General features: G+C 53.3%; 2 protein-coding genes across 3 annotated transcripts in view; one reads left to right on the top strand and one right to left on the bottom strand.

The window, feature by feature from the left end:
- The window catches only part of LOC134562421 (olfactory receptor 14A16-like), a 391,199-nt gene that overhangs the window by 93,625 nt on the left and 270,163 nt on the right, over positions 1–27,411 (bottom strand). The gene's annotated exons all lie outside the window — the stretch shown is intronic.
- Positions 8,477–10,011, top strand: LOC134562387 (olfactory receptor 14C36-like). The gene has a single exon (XM_063419764.1). It carries the CDS (start codon positions 8,895–8,897, stop codon positions 9,888–9,890), a length of 996 nt encoding a protein of 331 aa, XP_063275834.1. The 5' UTR covers positions 8,477–8,894; the 3' UTR covers positions 9,891–10,011.

Raw genomic sequence — 27,411 nt, 5'->3', positions numbered from 1 at the left:
CCCCGGGGCTTGGGGCACTGTCAGCACCCACTGCTGCAGCCACCGCCTCTGCTGGCACTGCCAGCAACAACCAACCTGGGGCTGAGCCCAGGGAGCAGCAGCAGGGCCTGGAGCTGATCCCTCCCTCTGGGCAGGGCTGCACAAATGACCCCCACAGCAGCAGCAGCAGCTCATGGAGCTGACTTTGAGCACAGCCCTGCCACTCTTCCCTGCCGTGTGCAGGGGTGTCACAGCAGCCTGAGGCACCTGGGAGCCCTCAGGGCCAGCAGGGCCTTGAGATGGCAGCCCTGGGCTCCTGGGGCTTGTGCAAGGAACACAAGTGGGGACTCCCTCTCCATGTGCAGCTTCCAGATGGAAAAGGCTGCTGTGCCCAGGCAGCTCCAAGGGCAGAGAAAGGAGGGGCTCAACCACGGGATCTGTGCCAGTGCCACAGTCCTGGGCAGCAGCCACCGAGCACAGGGGAACAGAGGGCACAGCAAGAGGGACAAAAGCAGGCAAGGTCAGAGCCTGGGAAGAGCCAGAGCTGGGAGCAGGAACAGCTGCTCCATTGCACTCTTGGAGAAAGCTCTGGGCTGGTTCAAAGGGCTGAAAGGTGTGAAGGGCAGAGAGGAGGCCACACCAAACAATGCTCCTGTTTCCACATCCTCCCCTCTCAGTGTCCCAGAAGGAATTGCATGAGCTGTATTCTTCTCTTCGAGTCATCTTGTTCAGCATGAGCAGCTGAGCACCAGGAGCTGAAGGAGCTGAAGCCTTAGGCCACAAGAGCTGAAAGAGGAGGAAACTTTTGGAGCAAATCCATGCTGCTAACATGGAGTTGGATGAATCCAGCAGATGGAATCCTGGAATTATGGAATCCTTTCTGTTGGAAAAGACCTCTGAGCACATCCAGTCCAGCCATTCACCCAGCAGTGTCAAGCCCAGCACTAAACCACGTCCATGAATCACCAAGGCCTGGACAACAGGCCCTGAGTGAGGCCTGGACAACAGGCCCTGAGCCAAAGGTGACCTCTGGATTAACCTTCCAACCAAAGGTTATCTTTGTATCTGCTCATTAATGAAATATGCATGGTCATTAGTGGTGTGATAGATGCATCCACTCCTTAGTTAAACACGGATTAACCTTTCTGTATTTAGAAGCTGGACGAGACCATGAAATCCAACATGTGGCCTTTTTTGGGGCTGTATAGTCAAAGTCAGCTCCCTTGTTGTAGAGGAATTTTTAGAAGAGTGAGGTCATGATTTATTGATAGGGGATTTGAACAATCCCTGCTACCAGGGAACAGTATGAGAGTCTGTACTGTTCCTGTGCTGGTCTTGTAGGCCTTGAATTGGTAAGAAAGTAGCAATTGTAATAATTTAGTGTGCCTTCGCACGGATGCTTCCTCACGGATGCTGAAGATCTGTAACAACTTGTTAGGCTTTCTCATGGATGTAGAAAACAGAATGCTATTCATAAGGTAGAACAAAAGGTAAACTAGATGCCAAATAATGTGGCCCAATGAACAATCATTTAATGTCTATGCATATGTACTTTTAGCCAATCACCAACTGTTTAGCCGTGCTTGCTTTCCTCTCTGTAACCTGATAAATAAGAGTATACTGGAAATAAACGTGAGTTGAGAGATCAAACCTAATCATATTGATGTCTGTTTGATGCTCTGCTCCTTTCTCGCAACACCTTGGTTCCTCCTTGAGCGCTGGCCAGGCTATGGGAGGAACCCAAGAGGAGAATGAAACCAGATGTTCCTGCACTAGAGGTGCTGTCAGTTTGTTTATTCAGCACTGTCAGAGCTGGGCCCTCTCCCAGCCAGGCTGGAGCCTCACCTGTGGCTGGAGGCCCCTGCAGGAATTCCCAGTGTCCGGGAGTGGCTCTGCAGCCTTTGGCTGTGACAGCTGCCCCAGCTGATGGGTGGGTCTGGGTGATGGCAAAGTCTGAGGGTGACTGGTGCTGTCTCTTTCTCAATCACTGCAGGCAATCCTTGATAGTGATGATTGGGTGCATTGCTGAGCTTCTCCTTTGGAGATTCTTTGCAGTTTTGCATTAGAATAAATCACATCACTGCTGAACTTTGTGTCTGTGTCTTTGGTGCTGACCCTGCTCAGGAGCAGAACAAACACTGCAGCCCCAGAGAACCAAAGGTGCCTTGTGACACTGCGGGGCCTGGTGTGACCAAGGGGACCAGAGTGACACTGAGGGGCCACAGGGAACCAAGGGTCAGTTGTGCCACTCTGTAACCAAGGGTCCCACTCTGTCATTGCAGGACCCCTTGGAACCAAGGGGCCATTGTGGCTCTGCAGGGCCTCAGGGAACCAACTGGACCATAGCAACGCCTTGGGGTCTCATGGAACCAGGGTGAAATTGTGACATTGTGAGGTCCCAAGGAACCAAGCAGCCATTGTGACTCTTCATGGCCTCACGGAACCATGGAGACCATTCTGACACTGCAGGGACTCGTATAACCAAAGGTCCATTGTTTTCCTCTCCCTGGCACTGCAGAGTCCAGACTCTCCCTGCCCCAGCCCCACAGAGCAGCAGAGTCAGGTCTGGCCCTGCAGCAGGAACTGGAGGCCAGGGGGGTCAGGGACACTGACTCTCTCTACTTCCTGGAGATTTTCCTCCTGGAGGTGTTTCCCTGTGCCTGATCTCTCCCTGCCAGCACTCACAGACCCCAAATCTCTGTGCTCTCTCCTTGGCCCTACAGAATCCTGCCAGTTTGCAGGGCACTGGCTGGGGACAGGTTCTGTTTGCAGGTGGGACAAAGGACAGCTCAGACTAAGTCTGATGGGTCCTGATGCTGAGGGAACAAGATAATGCTTCAACTATGCAGAAAGCTGTAGCTTTGCAGAAAGAGTCACTTTGTAACAAGGCATGTGAATGAAGCACTTTTAGAAATGAGCAAATTTAGCAGAACAAGCTGTGTTGGTTTGGCACAGCCTGGTTTTTGGCAGCAGGGGCACCACACAGGTGGCTCCTGTGGGAAGCTGCTGGAGCTCCCACCATGTCCAGCAGAGCCAAAGGCTGATGGCTCTGAGGGTGGACGTGCTGCTGGCCAAAACTGGGCCAGCGAGAGAGGCTGGTAACGCCTCTGTGATGACATAGCTAAGAAGAAAATCAAAACAAAGTCACAAGGGTTTTGCTGCTAGTCAGAGAAGAGGAGGAGGTGAGAACATGTGAGGGAAACAACAGGGAGACACCAAGGCCATTGGGGAAGGAGGGGGAGGAGGTGCTTCAGGCTCCAGAGCTGAGGTTCCTCTGCAGGCCATGGTGAAGACAGTGGCAAAGCAGCTGTGCCCCTGCAGCCCCTGGGGATCCACAGGGGATGCAGAGATCCACTCTCAGCCCATGGGGATCCACAGGGATGCAGAGATCCACTCCCAGCCCTTGGGGATCCACAGGGGATGCAGAGATCCACTCACAGCCCCTGGGGATCCATGGGGGATGCAGAGATCCACTCCCAGTCCCTGTCAGAGGTGCCCATGCCAGAGTGGGTGGATGCCTGGAGGAGGCTGTGATCCAGTGGGAGACCCAGTGGAGAGAGGGGGCCCTGCTTCCAGGCTGGAGCAGCCTGTCCTTGGAGGGCTGCACCCCGTGGGCAGAGAGACCCACCCCGCAGCAGTTTGGGAGGACACTGTGCCCGTGGGAGGGCTCACGTTGCAGCAGGGGCAGTAGGGCTGCTGCTGGTGAGAGTGGACCCACGCTGGGGCAGTTCACGGAGAACTGTCTCCCCTGGGAGGGGCCCCACGGCCTCACAGGGGAAGGACTCCTCTCCCAAAACAGCAGAAGAAAATCTCTTGATGAAATGAGAAAACTCTCATGCTCGTTTGATTCTGCTAGCAATAAAATTCACTTTGCAACCTCTGTTGAGCCTTTTTTGCATTGGAAATATTTCTCTTGGTCCTTACCTCACCCATGAAATATTTGTTAATATTTTTTTCCCTTCTCTGCCCAGCTGTGGAAGAAAAGGGTGAGGGAACAAGTGTTCTCTCATGGGTGCCTGGCATTGGGCCAGAGTCAAACCACGACATAAGCTAACTGCAAAAAGCTAACCCCTGGCTATTTGAGCAGGCAGTCTTATAGAGCATGTCCAGGAAGCTGGAGTAGTAATTTCAAGTTCAAGGAAGTTTTCTGAGCCTTCATCAAAACAATCACCAGCAGGCTGACAACCAACTCTTGCAGAGACCCTGCATGTGCTACAAGAGCTTACATAATCATGTGATTAGAAAATATGCTACAATATGAAGGTTAGGAAAGTATAATGTGACCATTACAAAAACCAAGTATAAAAGCTACTATTGTGTGAAAAATGGACAAGTGAGTTTGTGGTGGAGCTATCCCCCTCATTCCTGGTGTCAAATGAACAAATACCTGCTCTAAAGGCCTTATACTATGGAGTATTGCTTTCTTGCCTAGTTTTCTAGGTTTTTGCCCACCTCATTGCCTGCAAAGTTTGACACAGGTACAGGAATTCCCACTTGCTGGGAGTAACTCTCTAATCCCCGGTTTTGAAAGCTTCCCCCAGCTGATGTCTAGATATAGATGATGGCAAAGTCTGAGGGTAACTGGTGCTTCACTTTCTTAATCATTATAGTCAATCTTCGGTAGTGATGATTGGGTGCATTGCTGAGCTTCTCCTTTTGTGATTCTTTGCAGTTTTGCATTAGAATAAATTACAGCATTACTGAACTTTGTGTCTGTGTCTTTAATGCTGACCCTACTCAGGGGCAGAACAGACACTGCAGCCCCAGAGAACCAAAGGTGCCTTGTGACACTGCAGAGCCTGGTGTGAGCAAGGGGACCAGAGTGACACTGTGGGGCCACATGGAACCAAGGGACTGCAGGGCCACATTGAAAGGAACAGGGCATATGCCTTTATTAATGTTCAGTTCTTTATTAAAGTGATCAGCTCTTTATTAAAGTCATCAGCAGGATTGCAAAGTTTAATCGGAGCTTTCCATGCTGCTGCAGCCATTCAAAGGAGCAGGTGCTGTCCCAGCTCATCATCCACTACAAACAGTAGATGCTGAGTCCTTGTTCCCATAGAGAACAGCTGGGAGTTCTCTCTGGTCAACCATCAGAAGGTATAACAGCAGCAGTCTGTCACTAGTGTGTAGACCCAGCTCTTTGCCCTCATGGAAAAACCTCGAGAGTTTCTCCATGTCTCCTTCAGTCACTTCAGCTGGCTGGTTCCCATTCCATCCAAACTCCTCAGAGGTCATGGTGAATCTTCAAACCAGGCCAGGGGGTGCATCCACTTCTTGCTCGGCCAGGACACTATCTAATTCTCCTCTGATGAATCCAGCTTCCTGTTCTGGGGTGCAGTTTCCCTAAAAAACCCTCCCAGGATCCACTGGGGTGGTTTTATTTGCATACACAAATGCATATGCATTGGTCCTGGTCGCAGCAGAGGTATTCCCACTGGAGGAGGTAGTTACAAAGAACAATAACTGGGTAATCAAGGCTGGAAGCACTTCTTTTCACTTTTTAATGAGGTAGGAAAGTGTTGCCAGGAACTTTTCTTCATGGCAGCTTCTCTTCCTACTCAAACTGCCTGGGGTGTGGGGGTTAAACAGGAAAAACCCCAATTCCTCCAAAAGGCTGGGCGATGGCACAAACCAGGAGGAGGGGGGCCGCACTCCCAGAGCTCTCCCAACATGCCAGTGCGTGCTCCGTGTTCTCCCCCGGGAGGGGGGGGACAGAGCTGTCCCTCCACGGGGCTAGGAAAAAGACAGCCCAGCTTTTTTTTTTTTTTTTTTTTTTTTTTTTTTTTTTTTTTTTTTTTTTTAACGGGAAACTTGTTTATCACATGGAGTGCTCTTGCTGTGTAACAATGGAGTTCTGGTTCCATGAGCTTTCATACTACCAACAACAGTCTCCTTGGTTCTGCAGTGTCACCATGGACCCTTTGTTCCATGAGGTCCCACAGTTTACCATGGTCACTTTGGGTAACCCTAATGGCCTCCTTGGTTCTACAAGGCCTTGCTGTGTCAGAATGGCCTCTTTGGTTCCACGAGGCCCCACATTGTCCCCATGGTCTCCTTGGATCCACACTGTCACAATGGACCTTTCATTCCATGCAGCCCTGGTGTGTCACAGTGGCCCCTTGGCTCCATGAGTTTCTGTACTATCAACAATGGTTCCATTGTTCAAACAAGGCCTTGCTGTGTCACAATGGACTCTTGGTTCCATGGAGCCTTTCTCTGTCACAATGGACTTTTGATTCCATAAGGTTCCAGAGTATCACAATGGTCTCCTTGGATCTGCAGTATCACAATGGACCATTGGTTCAATGTGGCCCTGCTGATTCAAGAGTATTTTGGTCCCATCAGGTTCCAAGTTGTCCCAATGGACTCCTTGATTCTGTGAGGCCCCACTGTCACCAAATCTCCAAAATATTAGAAAAGGTCTCCTTAACAGTCATTTCGTGTTTAAGAGTGCATAATTTCTTTAGGCTTGAAGTCCAACTCGTAACCTTCAGGTAACTGCTAATCTTACATGGAAATGTGATTCCAAAGGTGTTACTTCTCTACAGTCAGTACATGTGTATTACAATTTAGCCATTACCATAAAACCCACCCCAAGTTCCCAGATTCACTCCTTGTTTTCTCTCAGTGCACTCTGGAGCCAGATGTCTTCTTCTTCTCTTCCAGCCATCCCCACTGGGAAAGCAGGCCCTGCATGCCTTGTTCCTGTGCTTCAGGGTGAAGTACACAGCCACAGTAAAAATGGAATTAACCCTTTTGGTATCAAGGCCAAGGCTCTGTGTGCCCAGGCAGAGGCAGGCAGGACGCAGAGCTGTCAGCAAAGGAAGGGCCCAGCCAGGTGGGGCAGCCGGGGGATGACGACAGCCTGCAGGGACAGAGGCGCAGGGCATGGACACTGTAGCACAGCCTGGGCTGCACAGGGCACAGGCATGGGCAGCAGCTGAAAGGCCCTGACACAGCCAACTCCTGCAGCACTTGGGCCATGGCTGCTGGCCCTGGGCCTGAGGCATCAGGAGGGGACAAGTGACCCTTGCAGGCCTGGGGCCTCATTGCCTCCTTGTCCCGTCTCAGCAGCCTGGCAGGGGCCGCCCCATGGTGCTGCCCTTGGCATTGCACATCCCCACATCCCAGTGGCCCGGGGAGAGCCCTGAGCAAGGAGGGAGGGACAGGATCTGCCTTGGCAGGGTCTGGGGCTCAGGCCTTGGCCCTTTGCATTCCTGAAACACATCCAGGTTTGGTCAGCATCAGAGACACCTTTGCCTTGTTTGTGCCCACCTGTCATCACTGCCTGCAGTGTTCTGCTCTGACTGGAACCTGAGGACACTTTTGCATTCGTAGCTCTTAGTCGGACCCATTAGACTTGAAGAAACGTCAGTATTCCAATTTAATTTTGACTTCTTGAGAAGTTTTTTGAAAACTCACTCAAGGACTGTGTCATGTAAACAACACCGAACCTCTAGAGACTAATTAAAGTTCTTCTGCTGTATCTGTGCTGCTGAGCTGAGCTGGTCTCCTGGCAACCACAAAGAGCTTTAAAAAGACATTTCTCCTGAGGAGCAGCTCCTCTTCCAGCCCAGCAGGGCTGATAGTGCTGCCTGCAGGTACCTGAGAGGAATGAAGCAAGCAGAGGCTCAGAGAAACTGGAAGGACAATTCTGAGCTCATTCACGGAGAAATCTCCACAACTTTTGGAAATTCAGAGCTTCTTCATGGAGAAATCTTCACCACTTGTGACACAGTCAGTCTCTGTCTGCAGGGATCTCCTGAAGCTGAGCCAGGACAGCACTGAGGTGACTGTAAGGATGGCTCTGCTGCCCTTGCTGCTTTGGGGGAGGATGTGCTCCAGAGCGGGGCTGCCCTGGGCACCGTCAGAGGGACAGGGCAGGACGGCTCCTGCTGCCAGGGACGGCTGCAGGGGCTGAAGCTGGGGCTGCAGCCAGGGCTGCCCAGGGCTGTGGTGCAGAGCAGGTGCTGCAGCCCTGAGGGCTCTTGGCCAGCCCAGGGCATCTGCCACCTGCCAGGGGCAGCTCTCAGCCTGCCTGGGAGCTTCCCCATGGACTGTGGGGAGAAGTTGGAGGTGGAAGGAGCCACCCCCATCAGGGCAGATTCCTGCTGCTGTGGAGATGGTGCTGCATGGCCAGGGCTGCTCTCAGCTTTCTCATGAAGGAAAGGGAAAGGGGCTGTCAGGGTTGGCTGTGTCACTGACACTCCTGCACTGTCACCCTGGGCATCAGCAGATGTGCCTCAGATCTCCCTCAGAAAGTGCCTCCACACCCTCCTCTAGCTACAGACAGCAGCAGCAGCACCTTGGCTTGCAGCATCTCTGTTTGTGTGAGCTGCCCTTAAGGCCCTGGTGCCAGGGAGATGCCCCTGGGCAGTGCCGTGTGCTGGGAGGGGTGTGCAGGGCAGAGCTGAGCCCCCAGGACGGAGCTGGGCTGTGGGACCTGTGGAAGGGACAAGGCTTGGATAGAGAGAAACATCCCCCAGTAGGCACAACTCCAGGCAGCAGAAGGCCAGAATAACCCTTAGTAACCCTCCCTGTCCAGCTGCATGGGGAAAGTGAGAAGAGTTTAGAGAAATTTACTTTGAAATGAAGGCATTAAAAAAATGACTTTTTTTTTTTTCAAGCATGTTCTAAGTGCAGGCACTCTAAAATAGAAGGAGGCATATTGATCAAAGAGCTCCTCCGTCGGAACAGCAGGTCTGATTGAACTGGGGCAGCAAAAGACCTGCTTTCTTTCTGGGCTCACCAATTTTCAGGCTGAGAGAAATGCAAAAAAGTGGATTTCTGCCTCTTTAAAGAAACTCAGCAACACAAATGCCAGCTAAAAAAAAAAAGAAAGTACTGGAAATTTCCCCAAGGGCAGAAAAGTAGTTTTCAGAAATGGTAACAAAAATCATAGGATTGACTCAATGAGGTTGGTCCCAGCTTGTCAATGTCTTTTTTCAACAGCCAACAATGCCCAGAGTGAAGCAATGTCCAACAGCAGCTCCATCAGCCACTTCCTCCTGCTGCCATTGGCACACACGCGGCAGCTGCAGCTCCTGCACTTCTGCCTCTTCCTGGCCATCTCCCTGGCTGCCCTCCTGGCCAATGGCCTCATCATCAGCGCCGTAGCCTGCGGCCACCTCCTGCACAGCCCCATGTTCTTCTTCCTGCTCCACCTGGCCCTCAGCGACCTGGGCTCCATCTGCACCACTGTGCCCAAAGCCATGCACAATTCCCTCTGGGACACCACGAACATCTCCTATGAAGGATGTGTTTCTCAGTTATTTCTGGTTTTGTTTTTCATTTTAGCAGAGTATTTCCTCCTGACCGTGATGTGCTATGACCGCTACGTGTCCATCTGCAAACCCCTGCACTACGGGACCCTCCTGGGCAGCAGAGCTTGTGCCCACATGGCAGCAGCTGCCTGGGCCAGTGCCTTACTCACTGCTCTGCTGCACACAGCCAATACATTTTCCCTGCCCCTGTGCCATGGCAACGCCCTGGGCCAGTTCTTCTGTGAAATCCCACACATCCTCAAGCTCTCCTGCAACAAATCCTACCTCAGGGAAATTGGGCTCATTGGAATTTCCATTTGTTTAGGATTTGTTTGTTTTGTGTTCATTGTTTTCTCCTATGTGCAGATCTTCAGGGCTGTGCTGAGGATCCCCTCTGAGCAGGGACGGCACAAAGCCTTTTCCACCTGTCTCCCTCACCTTTCTGTGCTCTCCCTGTTCCTTAGCACTTCACTGTTCGCCTACCTGAAGCCCCCCTCCCTCTCCTCCCCATCCCTGGATCTGTCACTGTCAGTTCTGTACTCGGTGGTGCCTCCAGCCCTGAACCCCCTCATCTACAGCTTGAGGAACCAGGAGCTCAAGGCTGCAGTGTGGAGACTGATGACTGGATGGTTTCAGGAACATTAACCTGTTTGCCAGTTTCTGCAATCACTTGTAAAGTCATCTTTGATACTTCTTGTTGGTTTGATTTTAGAGGTTCTTTTACTTCATTTTAGTTTTTGAATTTGTCCACAAATAAATGTCAATATTTGTGCCTTTTCTAGTTTTGTTTCTCTCAATAATCCCTGTGGCCAAAAACTGTGTCAATGAGGAGCTGTGCTCTTGGTACCTTTAAATGAGCAAAAGGATCTCCCAGCCAAGTTTTCTGCAGAGATCCCCCTTTTGTTCCCTTCTCTGCAGCTGCAGCAGCAATGTCTGTGTGCAGAGCTGGGGCAGATCAGTGCTGGCACAGCAGCTGTGCCCAGCAGCAGCAGCACTTGGTGTTGCCAGTGCTGCTGCCATGGCCCTGCCCCGCTGCCCTCCTGGCCCTGCTGTTGCTGTAGGGCCTGAGTGCTCTCGGGGCCGGGCACAGGGCTGGGGGTGGCAGTGCCGGGGCTGCAGCAGGGACAGGCCATGGGCACTGCTGGGGCAGCGCTGACGCCTCAGGCCAGGGCCTGGGGGCTGCAGGCTCCTTGCCCAGGCTCTCTCCACAACACGGCCAGGCCAATGCTCAGCACAGAAAAGCCCCGTCAGCAGCCCCAGGCTGGCCGTGGGCAGGCTGGGGGCAAACAGCATGGCTGGGGCTCTGCAAGGTCCCTGGGGGAGACGGGAAGGAGCAGCAGAGCAGGGGCTGATCCATCCCCACTGCGCTGGACACCCCAGGGCAGCGTCCCAGAGCGTCCTCATGCACTTGCCAACAACATCCCCCCTCTGCAGCCCCGGCCTCTCCCCAGCTCACACAGGTGCTGCATCCTTGCAGGCACAGCCACGGCAGCATTGCCTCAGGAGCCCCTGTTTGCAGTGCCCAGAGCAGGCGTGAGCACCCCCATGGTGTTGGTGTGGGGAGATGAACCTGATGAGCACAAATGTCAGCAGGTCCTGGGCCAGGAAGGGCTGGGGGACAGGAGGGAAACCACTCAGGGTTGTCGTGGCATCTGACGTCAGCCAGAAAGTTTGTTCCCATGAGCTGTGAGTTTCCTGTCCTACTGCAGACATTGTTGCCCAGAGCCAGGTCTGCCTCACAGCCACCCCCAAACTGCCCTGAGAATTTCCTTTAGTTTCTCTTTGCTTTCCCATTTTTTGGGGTTTTTTTTCTTTTGGTCCAGTTTTTTTTCTCTTGCCCATCTCTATCCCCTCCCCTGGAAACAGTCTATCCCTGTTTGCCCTTTCCTCTCTGGTCCAACTCCCCATTTCATTTTCTTGAGTTGCCACTATGGGAATATCCTTTGGGGAGCAGGATCATCCTCCAAGTGCTTCAGGAATTGTCTGCAGGCTCCTGCAGTGCCTCCTGCTGCTCCCTTGCCAGAGGCACCACAGGCCAGGGGGGCACATCTGCCCTGCTGTGTCTGGCTTTGGGGCTCCCTGCTCTGGGCAATGAGGAGGGGCTGCAGAGGCTCTGCAGGACTGACAGGATGGGCTTTGGGGCTGTGAGGAGAAGCTGAGGGACCTGGGCTGCTGCACCTTCTCAAGAGGAGGCCCAGGGCTTATCCTGTAGCTGATCCAAGGGTGGTTTCAGAGAATCACAAGATCAGCAAGGTTGGAAAAGACCTTGGAGATGATCAAGTCCAACCTGTGCCCTGACACCACCTTGTCTCCCCTGAGCCTCCTCTTCTCCAGGATCAAGAACCCCAGCTCCCTCAGCCACTCCTCACAGGACTTGTGTTCCACACCCCTCACCAGCCTTGTCGCCCTTCTCTGGACACGCTCCAGCCCCTCCATGGCCTTCCTAAATTGGGGGCCCAGAACTGGACACAGCACTCGAGGTGCAGCCTCACCAGTGCCCAGCACAGGGGAAGAATCCCTGTCCTGCTCCTGCTGCCCACACCATTCCTGATCCAGGCCAGGAGCCATTGGCCTTCTTGCCCACCTGCCCACACTGCTGCCTCATGTCCAGCCTGCTGTCCAGCACTGCCCCACGTCCCTTTCTGCCTGGCCACTGTCCAGCCACTCTGTCCCCAGCCTGGAGCCCTGCAGGGCTTGTTGTGGCCAAAGTGCAGGACGCGGCCCTTGGTCTTGTTCAGCCTCAGCCTGTTGGATTTGGGCCCTGGATCCAGCCTGTGCAGGGCCCTGTGCACAGCCCTCCTACCCTCCAGCACATCCACACTCACACCCAGCTTGGTGTCACCTGCAAATTTGCTGATGCTGGACTCAATCCCCTCCTGCAGATCCTCAGTGCAGATATTGCAATCCCCGCTGGCTGCCTCTGATCCCTGGGCCATCCTGGGGGTGCCCTGGGATGGCTCTCAAGGGGATCTGTTCCATCCCCTTGCTGGGCACCCAGGGCAGGCTGACAGGCCTGCAGTTCCCCACATCCTCCTTGCAGCCCTTCTTGGGGATGGGCTCCCATTGGCACCTCCAGTCCTCTGGGCCCTCCCTGCTGAGCCAGGACTGAGGAGAAATGATGGAGAGCAGCTTGGGGAGCTCATCCAGCAGCTCCCTCATGGCCCTAGCATGGATCCCATCTGGTCCCAGAGACACCTGTGAGCATCTGAGTGGCTCAGCAGGTCCCCAGCTGCTTCCTGCTGGATTGCAGGGGGGCTCTTCTACTCCCTGTGTCCATCTACCAGCTCAGGAGAACACTTGTAATGAGGACAACCTGTCTTCTTGTTGAAAATTGAGGAGAAGAAAGGGTTAAAAACCACAGCCTTTTCCTCATCTTCAGCAACCATATTCCCATAATAAAGAGTCAAGATTTTCCCTTCCCCTCCTTTTGCCACTAATGAATTGATTAAAATATTTTTATTATCCTTCACAGAACCAGCCAGGTTAAGTCCTAGCTGAGCTTTCACCTGTCTAAATTTTTTCTACATGACCTAACCACATCCTTAAACACTTCCTGAGTTTCCTGTCTCTCTGACTAAAGGTGATGCACCCTCTTTTTTTTTTTTCCCTGAGTACCTGCAAAAGCTCCATGCCCAGCCAGACCATTTGTTTTCCTTGCTAGCTCACAGTTTGGCACAGAGGGGCAGCCTGCTCCTATTTCTTCAAGATTTCTTTTCTTAAAGTGTGTCCACCCATCTTGGAACCCTTTGTTTTTAGTGGCTCTTTCCCCTTCAAAAATCAGAACTTGATTTGGTACCCTCCAAATCTCTATCCTGAATGGGCTAAAATCTGCCCTCTTTAAGTCCAATGTAGAAGTTTAGTAGATGCCCTTCCTTCTTTAACAAAATATTTGAAAACTCAATAATTTCATTCTCACTGTACCCCAGGCACCTCTGACCACCACAATGGGCACTGTGTGGTTTCCAAATGGCAGTGGTTTTGGAGAACAAGCATTGTGTGAGCTCACCAGGTGCAGACCATTTATCATCTGGTAATATGAGGTCACAGAGTGGACTATGACATTGCAGACTGGGTTACGTGAGGTCATTGAGCAGCTATGACATCATAGACCATCTCTGTGACATCACAGAGTGGGATATGTCATCAGAGACCAGCTGTGTGACATCACAGGGGGCTGTGTGACATCACAGGGGGCTGTGTGAGGTCACTGGGTTGGTCACTCTGCCCCAGCCCCCCTCACAGTTCCCCCCCACACAAGTCCAATGCTGTTCATGCCCAGTGGGCTCCCCTGTCCCCCGGTATCCCCGCGGTGCTCCTGGAGCCACAGCCTCCACCAAAGGATGTTCCACAGGATCCACCCCAGAGCCTGACACGGGCACAAGGGGCTGGGCTGTGTCACCAGGACATCAAGGACCTGCATTATCCAGGGCCCTGTGGCCTGGCTTGGGTTCCCCAGGGCAGGAAAGATGTCTGGCAGCTGCAGCAGGGCCAGGGAAGGGCTCCAAGGTGGGGCTGGAGCCCTTTGGCTGTGAGCAGAGGCTGAGGGAGCTGGGCTTGTCCAGCCCCGAGCAGGGAAGGCTGAGGGGCTCCTCATGCCAGCCTGGCAGTGCCACTCAGGAGGGGATGGAGAACACAGAGCCAGGCTCTTCACCGGGGGCCTGGTGGGATACAAAAGACAATGAGGATGGGGTGAAAGAGGGGAGGGTCAGCCAGGACAGGAGAAAACCTTTGTTCCCATGGGCTCAGCCAGGTGCTGAGATGCTGCCTCCTCCCTGTGCTTTGGGATTTTCCAATCCACACCAAATCAAGCCTTGAACCACTTGGTGTGACCCAGTTTCTGACAGCTTGGGCTGCTGACTTGCTGAGGTCCTTTCCAATTCAGCTCTCTCCTGATCCTGGGACACTGCTGGTCCCTGTTTTAGACTGGGGCAGAGCAGATGGGACAGGAGCCCTGCAGGGCTGTAGGGGACCTGCAGCTTGTGAGGTGCACAAGCACATCTTCATTAGCTGGGTCATTTGAGCACTTTGAAGAAATGTCAAAGTCTTCCCACCAGGAGACACCAGGAATTTCCTGGAACTGCAGGAGAAGAAATCCTGATCTTCCCCTCTGTTTGTGTCACTGGCTGGACTTGTGTTTTTCATGGAGCTGTGCCTTGTCTTGGTTTTGTTGGCTGACAATAAATGAACATCCCTCTGTGTCTCAGGCAGCTCCTTCTGCAAGGAAAGCAGGTGGGAGTTGGTGCCAAGGAGCTGAAAGCTGCAGGCACAGCCTGGAATGGAGAAAGCTCAGATTTGCACAAGGCTGCTCTGAGTCCCAGGGGTTGGATGAGGGAAAGGTGGGGTGGAGGTAGGGACAAAGTGTGATTGATTGCCAGCCATGAAGGGTCTTGATTTTCATATCTATTCAGAGTGCCTTAGGACGTGCTGGGGAACAATATACACTGGAGATTGCTAATATCAATCTATAAACAGGAAAACAAAACTAAAAAGGAAACAAAAAAGTGCATTAAAAATTATGGTATATTTTCTTTGAATACACTTCTGAAATCTGTACAATAAACCACAGAAGAATTGAAGACTTAAAATTAAATTATTCCCAGGGGGCTTGTCTTCTTAGGATGTTTTGAAATAATAATGAGGCTTTGGCAATGAATTCCTGAACCGAAAAGCTGAAAACTGAACAAGCCTCTGGAGAACTAAAATTCATCAGGGAACCTCCAGGTTTCTGAGGATCCATCCTCAGCAGAGCAGATGGAATAGATTCCAGGGGTTTCTAGCTGCTATGGAGCTGTGAGCTCATGTGCAGGCACAGGGGCTCCATGGTGGCATCTGAGGGGTCTCTGGGCTCCTGAAGATCTCTTTGGTCACACTCAGTCACAGGGGCTCCATGGGGACATCCCAGGGGTCCTTAATCTTCCTAAGGGTCATGAGGTGACAGTCACAGGGCTGCACAGTGACAACAGAGGTGTCTCTACACTGCCAAGGGGCCAATTTGTCCCAGGCAGTGTCAGGAGTGCAGTGGTGACATCCCTGTGCTCCTAAAGAACAGCGAGGTCACAGACACTCACAGGGGCTCCAGGGGACATCCCAGGAGTGTCCAGGCTGCCAAAGAGCTGGGATGTCACAGACACTCACAGGGGCTCCAGGGGACATCCCAGGAGTGTCCAGGCTGCCAAAGAGCCGGGATGTCACAGACACTCACAGGGATTCCTGTCATGGGCAGAGTGGCAGCTTCAGGCACAGTTTAGTAGAGAAGCTCCTGTTGGGTCACGAGGTGCAGAAAGGACCCCCAACACCCCAATTATACCCCCAAGCTCCCCCAAAGCAGGACCCCCAGGCTTTGTAAACTCCTTCTGTGAGAGGAGCCTGGGAGTGCCTGGATCCAATGCCAGCCCCAGATTTTTTCAAGGATTTATCTTTAAAGCATTGTGGAGGTGGAATTGAATTGAATTGAATTGAATTGAATTGAATTGAATTGAATTGAATTGAATTGAATTGAATTGAACTGAATTGAATTGAATTGAATTGAATTGAATTGAATTGAATTGAATTGAATTGAATTGAATTGAATTGTGGAATTGAATCTTTTTACAACTTTGTCCCATAACACTGAGGATGGCAAACCAGAAGTATTTATAAATGTACAGATATGATTGATTATGAGCATGTTTAGACAAAAAGGTGTTAATCAGAATTATTTACTCCACAGAATAGCAGCTATAACATCTATTTTAATATGGTGCTCTAGGAAGCAATTTTGAAAAAATTGTTTTGAAGCAAAACCAGTTATTAAGAAGAGATTGGTGTCACTCCTCAAGAAACATGACCTTGGGCAAATCTCTTTAGCTCAGCCTCAGGCAGTGACCTTGAGGGGTGTCTCCACTCCACGGAGGAATCTCCACACCCCTCAAGAAGGGAAATGTCAGGAGATGCTGCAGTTAAAATTTGGGATGGGACTTCTCTAGTCTGCAGTGCTGCCCTGTCAGTCAGATGTGCCCAGGCTGTGCCAGCTCAGCAGCTCTGCAGAAGCTCTCAGTGGTGCCCCTTGGTTGTTCCTTTCCCTGGGGATTTGACCAGCTCTGCCACAGCTTCAGCTCCATCTCAGGATGTGGAACTTTGGGATGGAGGAGTCAGGCTGGGTTCAGCACTATTCACCCCAAAAGCAGCATGACCCTGCTCTTCATTTCCCCCTGGGGGCTTTGCAAGCAGGGCCTTGTTGGGGTTGTTGGAGCCCATTGCAGGCAGAGCCTCCTGCTGCAGCAGGAACTGCCTTTGCTGTGCCATGGCCAGGCCAGGCCCCGCTGCAGGAACAGCCCCAGGCCAGCCCCAAGACAGGGAAGGGCTCGGGCACAAGGGCAGAGGGCTGTGCTGGGAGCTGTGCAGGGAGAGCCTGGCACACCAAAGGCACCTTGGCAGCAGCAGCAGCTCCCTGCAGGCCATGGCCAGAAGGCTCCCTGGGCACCCGGCCTGGTGGCCACCACTGCAGAGCTGCTGGGCCAGGGCTGATTTGTGCCTGGGCTCTGCCCCAGCCCACAGAGTGTGACCTCAGCCCTGACTCTGGCACAGCCGCTGGGCCTGGGCCCTGCAGAGCCTCAAGGTCACCTGTGCCAGCCTGGGGCCATCCCTGCATCTGCCACTGTCACTTCTGGACTCGCTGCTGCCTCCAGCACTGAACCCCTCATCTACAGCCTGAGGGACCAGGAGCTTGAGGATGCCCTGAGGAATATGAACACCCTGTGCTTTTCAGAAACAATGAAGTGCCTGTTTGTTTCTGCATAGCATTCAGAATGGAACTCATTCCAGGCCCAGACTGCTCTGTGTCATGTATCTTTTTTGTTATTCTATTTGGTGTATTCTAATTTTCCATATTTTTTTTTTAGTATATTTTCCATAAAGGGATGCCATTAGTCACAGTATTCCTATATCATTTTTTCTGGACAATCCCTTTTTCTCTCCCAGTGGTCCCAGTGTCTCAGGGCACCTGAGAGGCATTTTAAAAGGCTTTATTCCATTTTAAGTCTCACAGGTAGGGTGAGACAGTTCAGATGTTACAACTGATGCCATCATAATCAGAAGCCAAACTATTTCCTAATAATCATATATTATAAGAGGGTTTTAGCCTATGAGCTTTTCCACAAAATTCTGCTAATGCTTTTAAGCCAGTCATCTACAAATACCTCACATGGGTCCAACTACAATACATCTTTCTTAGTTCTATTTCTCAGAAAAATCCAGTATATTTTCAAGCTCTATTTGCAATTTTCAACTTGTTTCTAGTTCAATTTCTCTCTCAACAATGTCTATCCAGTTCTATGGCCTTTCTAAGCCAGCCTATTTTATCTCATAATTTGCATACAAATGCATACTATGTGAGCCTTCTGTCAGGCTTTGAGAATTCTCTACACACCCATTCCCCACACAGTATCCACCACGCTTGTGTTAAGCAGAGACAGTGAGGAGCCATGATCACTGTGCACTGATGTAAAATAAAGTGTCCTGCTCTGCCCTGTGTGTCCAAGATGCTTCCTGAGCCCTTCTGTGTCTCTGCAGGGGCAGTGCCTGTGAGCAGAGGTGCAGGGAAGAGACTCCCAGCACAGCAGCACAGCCAGGGACAATGGCCCTGCCTCTTCCCACAGCTGCTCTTCCCAGCTGCAGCCTCTCCTTGCCAGCCCTTCTGTGGCTGTAAGGCCCCAGGGCTGTGGCAGCTTGGTCACTGTCCTGCTGCGTGTCCCTGCTGTGCCCACAGGCAGGGACAGGCCATGGGCACTGCTGGGACACAGCTGGGCTCCAGCACAGCAGCTGCAGCAGCAAAGGGCATCTCCTGAGGGCAGGCCAGGAAGGCTTTGCTCTCCTCCAGAGCTGCTGGCAGCAATGTGCTCCAGGAATGCCCTGGCAAAGCAAAGCCCAGTGCCTGGGGCAGAGGGGGAGTGTGCAGGGGGCACACAGCAGTGTCCTGGCACAGCCAGAGCTGCTGGCATGGAGCTGAGGGAGCAGCAGAGCAGGGCCTGGGCTGTGTCTTTGTTCGGGGCACAGCCTGGGAAGGTGGCCCAGGGCAATTGTCCCACACCAGCCCCTGCAACCACCACTGCCAGCACAGGCATCTCACCTGTACCTGCAGGAGGTTGTTTGTCCCTGCATGGAGGGACACCAAGGGACCAGGCCAGCAGTCCATGTTTGCTGTGTGCTGAGGAGATTTCAGCAGTGCCTCGTGTGTGTGGGGGGAGATGAAGCCCAGGGAGCACAAACACCATCAGCAGCACTCGGGGTGGCACAATGCCAGTGGCACAAACAGTGCCTTGAGGCCACTTCACTCTGAGAGTAACATCCTCTGGGAAACACCTGAATTCTTTACTGGGCTGTGCTCAGGACTGCACAGAGAGAAACATCCAGGGCAGGGAGGCTCCAGGGAAAAATGCTCAGGGCAGCCAAGGACTTCACAGACAGAACACTAGGGTGGGGCTCTGTGTGGAGAAATCACAGCTGCCTCCCTTCTGAACCACTCCAAGGACCTGGACAGGGCTGTGCTGTGTTCTGGGTACTGACCTGGAACTGTGGGATATGGAAAAGGCCTTTGGTGTCAGGGATGTGGAGAAGGCTGTGCAGGGTCACTGTGGGACCTCTCTCAAAGCCCTTGGAAAGGGCAGAGCCATCCCAGAGGGTCTTGGGCACTTGGGAAGGGAAGAGCTGGAACCAGTCTGCAAAGAGGGCAGGGAGGGGCACTGGAAAGGGGATGTTGTGTGCCCATCAATGTCACTGATGGACTGCAGATGTTCTGGAGCCTCCCCCTTTTCCAGTGCAGTCTCAGTCAGTCCATGGCAGGTGGTGGGACTGTGCTTCCACCCCTGGGGCAGTGGGTTCCAGGTGTCCTGCACTCCCCTCCACGGGAAGGCAAACTGAGGCCTGCATTCTGCTGCCAGAGGAATGGAGAAAAATGCCTTGGCAATGTCAATAGCACCACTTGGCTGCCTTGGACTGCAGCTCCTACTGGAGCTCCAACATGTCTGGCACAGCAGCGCTCAGTGGTGGAGTCACTTCATTCAAGGCACGACAGTCCACAGTCAATCTCCATTCTCTGTCAGATTTGGGCACAGGCCAGATGGGGCTGTTGAAGGGTGAGTGTGTTTTGCTGACCACCCCTTGGCTCTCCAGCTCTCGGATCATCTTGTGGATGGGGATCACAGCATCTCCAGTTGTTCTGTACTGTCAGGGATGCACTGTTGAAGTGGCAATTGGCACTCGTTGTTCTTCCCCCTTCAGGAGTCCTACTGCAGATGGGTTCTCTGATAGTCCAGGCAAGGTGTTCAATTGCTTAACACCCTCTGTCTCTACAGCTGCTATCCCAAACACCCACTTGAGTCCCTTTGGGTCTTTGTAATACCCACTTTGGAGGAAGTCTAGGCCCAAAATGCATGGGGCCTCTGAGCCAGTCACAATAGGATGTTCCTTCCACTCATTTCTAGTCAGGTTCACATCAGCTACCACAAAAGGAAAATCCTTTGGTCCCCTTGTCACAACAGCAATAGAAACAGATTCTGTCCATGTCTGGATGGGATTAATGTGCGATATGCACCTGTGTCAACTAAGGCCTCATGTTTTTGTGGTTCTGATATGCCAGGCCAATGAATCCACACAACATAAAAACCAAATTTTTCCCTAGCCTATATCTGGCTAGAGGCAGGGCTCCTCTAAGCCTGGTTATCCTTCTTTCCCAGGCTAACTGGAGCTGCTTCCTTTTTGGTGGAACTTCCTCTTTGAGTCTTGCCTTCCAACAATTCACACAGCCGGTGTGTCAGAGCAGCAGGAGATTTTCCATCCCATCTCCTCATGTCTTCCCCAGAATCACACAGGAGGGAGCACAGTTCAGCTCGTGGGGTGCCCCTTCCCTCTCTATCTGGGGAACATCTGCATTTGCTGCCAGAACCTCTGGTCTGTAATGCAGAGATTTGGAGAATGTCCTCTTTCCTCTCCTCCCTGAGCTTCTTGTGCTTCTCCTCTCTCTTGTCTTGTAATTTCTGCAGACGTGTTTCCACAGCTGCCATTCTTGCATGTGTCGGGCCATGCACAGCATCTGCAGATGCTCGGAACTTCTTCTCCATATCCAGCACGGTCTCCTCCGTGTCATCCCCCTTCATTGTTGCTAAAGCAGAAGAGTGTTCTTGTGGCCCAAGTCGTACAAGTTTTCCCCACATCACAAGTGTACATGGTACCAAGTCTGGGTTCCTGGTGTTTAGCTCATCTGAGAAGACAATCTCTGCCCCTGCCATTTCTCTCAAGCCTTGAATCCCTTGTTCTCTGCTCTTCCACTGGGTTTGCTGCATCTAGAGATGGTCTGCACACAGATATCTTTGTGCCACACTTGCCAGGACCTGTTCCCAGAGACTGCAAGGGTGAGCCTCCCTCATCATTCCTTGGTTGATAACGGGATCCTGTGACAGGGATCCCAAATGCCTCGTTTCAGTGCCCTCCAGAATTGTAGCCTCACCTGCAGCATCCCAAAGATGGACTAACCAACTAATTATAGATTCATCAGGTCACTGAGTGTAATCCTTCCTAAGGGCACGAAGGTCCTTCAGGGAAAAGGACTCAGTAGTGCCTCCTGATCTTGTGCCAGTTAGTTGGGCTTCTGATTTTGTGTCATGAGGCGTTGAGGGTCCTTCACCCGGATCACTGTGCACTGGTCAGTTTAGCTTGTGTGCTTCTTTCCCCTCTTTCCCACAGTGCCTGCCAGTGTCTTAGGTTCACAGTCTGGTTTATCTGCTGGCTTAGGCTCGCTGTCTGGTTTAACTACAGCCTGAGTAGCTGGGGTGTTGGCTGCAGCCTGAGGGACTGGGGTAGCTGCTGATTTATCTCCCCGCCCCCTGATTCTATCTGCTGCCCTCCAGTATCTAGCAGTGTGCCATAAGCATATGCCGGGGCCCAGCTCATTGCAATGAGCTTTTTCTCCTTAGAGAAAATCACGGCAGTTCTTTTCCAGATATTTCCCCACCTTCTCAGGGTTCTCAGTTTGTTCACAGGAAAATTCCCAAGCTGGAGGATCAGAAAATTACTGCAAGGTTCGGCCCGTTCTCTCCTATTCTCCACATCACTCAGGATTCTCCACACCTGGGTCTACTTCTGGGTCAGGGGTCTCATCAGCTCCTCTGGACATCTCAGCCCTCACCCTAGAGAAGCTGCAAATCATACAGAGGAAGCTCACCAGTGAAATATCAGGAATGTGGTCTCTTTAACATTCAGGGGAAACTGAACATCCTCAAAAAATGATGTGACTGATTCAAAAGACAAGAGGGAAAGGAAAGTTCGAAAAGCTTCATCCCCTAGTCCTCCTCTAACAAATTGGGTGCAATTACTAATAAATCCACAAAACATGCTGCTGGAACTAAGAAGCAGGGTAGGACAAAGAAACCATAAACCAAACATAGCTGGCACTAACTCCAGTACCTTGATAAACTTTCTGTAAATCAATATCATTGAGCCCAGGAGGACAGCTATCCTAATTTGTGCTCCCCTACTGTAAAAGCTCCGTGTTAGGGACAATACTGGAGCTATGTCTGGATAAGAAAACAGACCTAGGGACCATAATGGTATTAAAACCTCAAAAAAGCCTAGAGAACAGGAACACAGGAAGGACTCCATCCCAAGAAACATTATGAATTCAAGCAGCAACATGGCTACTGACTGCTATATCCCTACACAAAGTACAACCAAAATGCAACCAGTACAAGTTTTTTCCACTTTCTTAAGCCACACGCTGGTCACCAAAAAAAGTTGCCCTGGTTTAGGGCAACTTTCGGAGGAAACCTCTGAATGGGTTCCTCTGGAGAAGCAAACCCAAACAGCTTCCCCCCAAGATTAGTCTGGGAAAAAAAAATATCCTTAGAGAAATGTGGAAAAACAATTTTTTTTAACCATCAAAGTGCCTATAAGCATAAAGAATGAATAATATGAAACAATAAAACCTCTTGTTGCTCTGAAGAGAGATGGTAACATTGAGAGAGTCCTTGCTGTGGGTGTATCTCCTCTCGCTCAGTCCCTTATCACTTCCACCTGTACTGGAAAATGCCAATGTCCAGACCCCAGTGGGCCACAGGTGTGAGATCCCGGTGTCTCTCTGGGTTTTTCACTCCAGGACAGGTTGAAACAGTCCCAAGAAAAAAAGAAACAAACAGTCCAGGGAACTTCTCTGCCTCAGCAAGCTCAAACTGACTGAAAGCAAAGGCAATCTCTGTCCCGCAGTCTGTCCGTGCTTCAGACGAACACCGTCCAGGAGCTGCAATGTGCAGGAGGGAGTGCTGTTTCTCCAAACAAACTCAGCACTGCTTCTTTCTCCCCCTTGGCTCTCAGAACCAGTCTGAAAGGTACAGAACTCAATATCCAGCACAACCAGAACAGACCATTGGGGATACAAGCACCATCAAGTCACCCCAGCACAGGGAGGGGCCGAGCCGGTTCTCCACGGGGCCGCCCCCGGCTCGCCGTCTGCTCGGTGCTGATGTCGGCGATGTCGGGGATGTCCCACAAGTGCTGCAGCTCCTGTGGGGACACCCCCGGGGTGACACCGCTGCCACCCACGTCCCCACAAGGTGAGACCTGTGCCACAGCCACCAGCAGCACCTTGCAGCTGCCTGGGACAGGAGGCAGAGGTGTGTGGCGGGGTGTCCCCAGGGATGTCAGGCTGTGCAGGGGCTGCCAGGCCGTCTCAGCAATGCAGGGCTGTCCTTGTGGGTGTCCCAGTGTCCCCTTGGGTGCCAGGCTGTCCAGTGGCTGCCAGGCTGTCCCCAGTTATCCTGGGCTGTCCCTGTGGGTACCAGGCTGCCCTGACAGGTTCCAAGCTGTCCTGAGGGCTGTCAGGCTGTCCCAGGGGTGTGACACAGTGCCCATCTGGGCAATCTGGGGTACCCCGTGCCCCCTATGGGATGGCCATGATCAGCTGCAGGTGAGTCAGGGAAGAGGATCCACGTCCCACAGGCAATGGTGGGAAGAGGTTAAGGAAGAGGAGGACGGGAAGGAGGAGGAAGAGGGGGAATGGGAGAAATAGGAGGCAGCCTGGGAAGCTTACCTGGGTGAAGGGGTAATCAGTGATGGGGTAGTCCAGGACAGGGCTGGCCCAGGCATTCAGCAGCTGGAAATGGTGGGACTGTCCCAGTCTGCACCAGCTGGGGAAGAAAATCCTGATGGGGACAGCAGAGGGGTCTCAGTGCTGCATCTCCAAGAGAGCACAACCCCAGTGAGCCATCAGAGCCAGGCTGGGGCTCTGCCTCATCCTGGACATCACCACCTGGCTAAGGGACTAATTGAGTGTGCAGCAGTGGTTGGGATGAAAGAAGGAGCTCAGATCCTTCGTGGCGAGGATGAAGAGCAGGTGGCACATGGGCAGCACACCTGGGGACTGAGAGTGGAACTGGGACCCCCACCGAGGATGGGCAAAGAACACTGAGCTCACAGCCAGGACCTCGAGCCCATGGCTGGAACCTCAAACCCACAGCAGGACCTCAAACCCGCAGCTGGAATCCACAGCCCATGGCCAGGACCCCCTGTTGAAGACAAGCACAGGATCCCCTCCTCAATGGCACCATCACCAATCCCAACCAGGTACCAGCACCTCTGGCACACCCGAGGCAGATGGGTGGGAGGTTTTGGGAATCTCCCTGGGTCCTGCTCCCTTCAGCACACCCATGAGGTAGTAGGATGGAGTTTGATGGGGTTCCAGGGGTTTGATGGGGTTCCAGGGGTTTTTCTGGTCTCCCTCAGGGGCTGTGACCTCCTCTGCAGCCCCCTCCCTCCACACTCCATGCTCTGCCTGGTCCTTGACATCTCAGAGATGACCACAGGGGTGCCAGGGCTGTTCCTGGGCTGTGCCTCCAGCAGGACCCTCAGGTGAGGACAGGGCTCACCCCATGCCAGGGGACCCTGGGGAGGGGGTGCAGCCCCTGCCCCACACATCTGGGGCTGACGGGGCCCCGTGCCCAGCACGGCCTCCACCTCCATCAGCACCGTGGCCACCGGCACCGCTCAGGACTTGGTGAAGCCACGGCTGCCGGCGATGTCCCCGTGGCAGCTGACACTCATCTCCAAGGGGCTCTGGGAGTGCCACCGAGCCGGGCCGTGCCAGGCCGTGCCATCCAACCAGTGACACGCCATTCCACCCCACTCTCTGATCCAAGAATTGCTGCTCCTCCCTGTTGTGGGGCAGAAGTTGGAAGTTGATTTTCTCCCAGTGGCACTGGCCAAGCCCTGAGGCAGGGGCAGGACCTTTCCCTGGAGCTCTGAGGGCGCTGGGTTTGTTCAGCTGCAGCAGAGCAGACGCAGCTCAGAGCTCCCCGGGGGCTGCGGCTCCTCCCGAGGGGCAGCGCGGGGGCAGCTCTGACCTCTGCCCCGGGGGAGCAGGGACAGCACCCGAGGGAAGGGCTGGGGCTGGGCCAGGGCAGGGCTGGGCTGGAGAGCAGCAAAAGCTTCTTCCCCCACAGGGGCTCAGGCACTGACCAGGCTCCCCAGGGAATGCTCACAGCCCCAAAGCTGCCAGAGCTCCAGGAGCCTTTGGACACCGCTCCCAGGGATGCACAGGCTGGGATTGTTGGGCTGTCCTGGACAGGGCCAGGGCTTGGACTCCATGATCCTGTGGCTCCCTCCCAGCTCAGCCCATTCTGCAATTCTCACCCTTTGGCTCAGCCTTTGTGTCCCCTGCAGGCGCTGGCAGAGCTGTTGGCTGGGGCAGGAGCAGGGCAGCCCCAGTGTTCCCGTCTGTGTGACACAACAGGGACAGCCCCAACATTCCATCCCTGGAGACGCTCCAAGGGAAGTGTCCACACCCGTGTCCAGTCAACACAACTGACCGGCCACTGACCCTGAGTGACCACGGCCCTGCCAGCCCGGAGGCACCGCTGGGGCAGCTGCATCTCAGCCGTGTCCCACCTCCTGCAGCCCCTCCTCTGCCCCGAACCCTCCTGCCCCACAGGGAGGGGCTCATTTCAGTGCCCCTCAGGGGTCTTCTCTTGGGGTTGTAGAACACCTGGCAATGGAACCTTGGGGTGAAAAGTAGAGATTTTGGTCCTCCCTAGCAAGGCCAGAAGTGAAACTTTGTTCCTTTTGCCTTGGTGCCTTGGAGGCCCCTGGGTGTTTTCTGCACTCAGTTCAAGCCCCAGCGCTCACTGAAGGTGCTCCCTGCAAATGTCCCACTGCCAGTGCCCTGTCCTTGTCTCACCTGCTGTGGATGGGCCTGAACAGAGCTTCTGGACTTGCATTTGCAAGTGGAAACCAAAACTGAGGGACTGGAGGTGCATGATTGCAAAAACTGGAATGGAAGCATCTGTTGAGAGGGAAATCTCCCTCTCCTGTGCCAGCCCATGTGAACTCTGGAATTATCTTCTGCTGAGGAACTTGAGGTGTGTGGCTGAGCGGGAAAGTTGAGACTGAGACAGGAGTTTTCCTTTGCTAAAGCAAAGCCTCAGCATAGAAAGAACATTGTGCCCTTGGCCAGGTGTTATTGTGTTAAAAGAGCTGTCACATCCCTGCTGGGTTGGACATGAAAAGTTATGGTGCCATACTTTCCTTCCCTCCAGCCCTCAGCTGGAACTTGGATTGAGCAGGGACATGAGGAGAAAGGAATTTCCCTGCCAGGGCAGGGCTGTGGTGCAACACATCCCCCAGCAGGAGTCTGGAGCAGCCCAAGGCTCTGTGTGCCCAGGCAGAGGCAGGCAGGACACAGAGCTGTCAGCAAAGGAAGGGCCCAGCCAGGTGGGGCAGCCGAGGGATGACGACAGCCTGCAGGGACAGAGGCGCAGGGCATGGACACCGTAGCACAGCCTGGGCTGCACAGGGCACAGGCATGGGCAGCAGCTGAAAGGCCCTGACACAGCCAACTCCTGCAGCACTTGGGCCATGGCTGCTGGCCCTGGGCCTGAGGCATCAGGAGGGGACAAGTGACCCTTGCAGGCCTGGGGCCTCATTGCCTCCTTGTCCCTGCTCAGCAGCCTGGCAGGGGCCGCCCCATGGTGCTGCCCTTGGCATTGCACATCCCCACATCCCAGTGGCCTGGGAAGAGCCCTGAGCAAGGAGGGAGGGACAGGATCTGCCTTGGCAGGGGCTGGGGCTCAGGCCTTGGCCCTTGGCATTCCTGAAACACATCCAGGTTTGGTCAGCATCAGAGACACCTTTGCCTTGTTTGTGCCCACCTGTCATCACTGCCTGCAGTGTTCTGCTCCTACTAGAACTTGGAGACACTTTCTCAGTCATGTCTCTTAGTGGGACCAATTAAACTTGAAGAAATTCCAGTATTTTAATTCAATTTTGAGTTCTTGAGAAGTTTATTGAACACTCTCTCAGGGACTGAGTCTGATGTAAACAACACCAAAAGCCCCAAGAGGCTCATTAAAGTCCTTGCACCTTTTCTTTGCTGCTGAGCTGGGCTGGGCTCCTGGCACAGAGACAGCTCCTGGCAACCAAGAAAAGCTTTAAAAAGACATTTCTCCTGAGGAGATGCTCTTCTCCCAGCCCAGCAGGGCTGAGGACACTGCCTGCAGGTACCTGAGAGGAATGAAGCAGACAGAGGCTCAAAGAAACTGGAAGGAGAATTCTGAGCTTCTTCGTGGAGAAATCTTCACCACTTGTGACAGGGTAAGTGTGTGGCCGCAGGGATCTCCTCAAGCTGAGCCAGGACAGCACTGAGGTGACTGTAAGGATGGCTCTGCTGCCCTTGCTGCTTTGGGGGAGGATGTGCTCCAGAGCGGGGCTGCCCTGGGCACCGTCAGAGGGACAGGGCAGGACGGCTCCTGCTGCCAGGGACGGCTGCAGGGGCTGAAGCTGGGGCTGCAGCCAGGGCTGCCCAGGGCTGTGGTGCAGAGCAGGTGCTGCAGCCCTGAGGGCTCTTGGCCAGCCCAGGGCATCTGCCACCTGCCAGGGGCAGCTCTCAGCCTGCCTGGGAGCTCTCCATGGACTGTGGGGAGAAGTTGGAAGTGGAAGGAGCCACCGCCATCAGGGCAGATTCCTGCTGCTGTGGAGATGGTGCTGCATGGCCAGGGCTGCTCTCAGCTTTCTCAGGAAGGAAAGGGAAAGGGGCTGTCAGGGTTGTCTGTGTCACTGACACTCCTGCACTGTCACCCTGGGCATCAGCAGATGTGCCTCAGATCTCCCTCAGAAAGTGCCTCCTCACCCCCCTCTAGCTACAGACAGC

Source organism: Prinia subflava, chromosome 27 (genome assembly GCF_021018805.1).
Source record: "Prinia subflava isolate CZ2003 ecotype Zambia chromosome 27, Cam_Psub_1.2, whole genome shotgun sequence".
Taxonomy (NCBI): Eukaryota; Metazoa; Chordata; class Aves; order Passeriformes; family Cisticolidae; genus Prinia; species Prinia subflava.
This window is presented reverse-complemented; position numbering and strand designations above follow the sequence as displayed.

What these genes read in the sequence shown, in the direction of transcription:
- LOC134562387 (XM_063419764.1), top strand. Translation starts at nt 8,895, where the DNA reads ATGAGGTTGGTCCCAGCTTGTCAATGTCTTTTTTCAACAGCCAACAAT.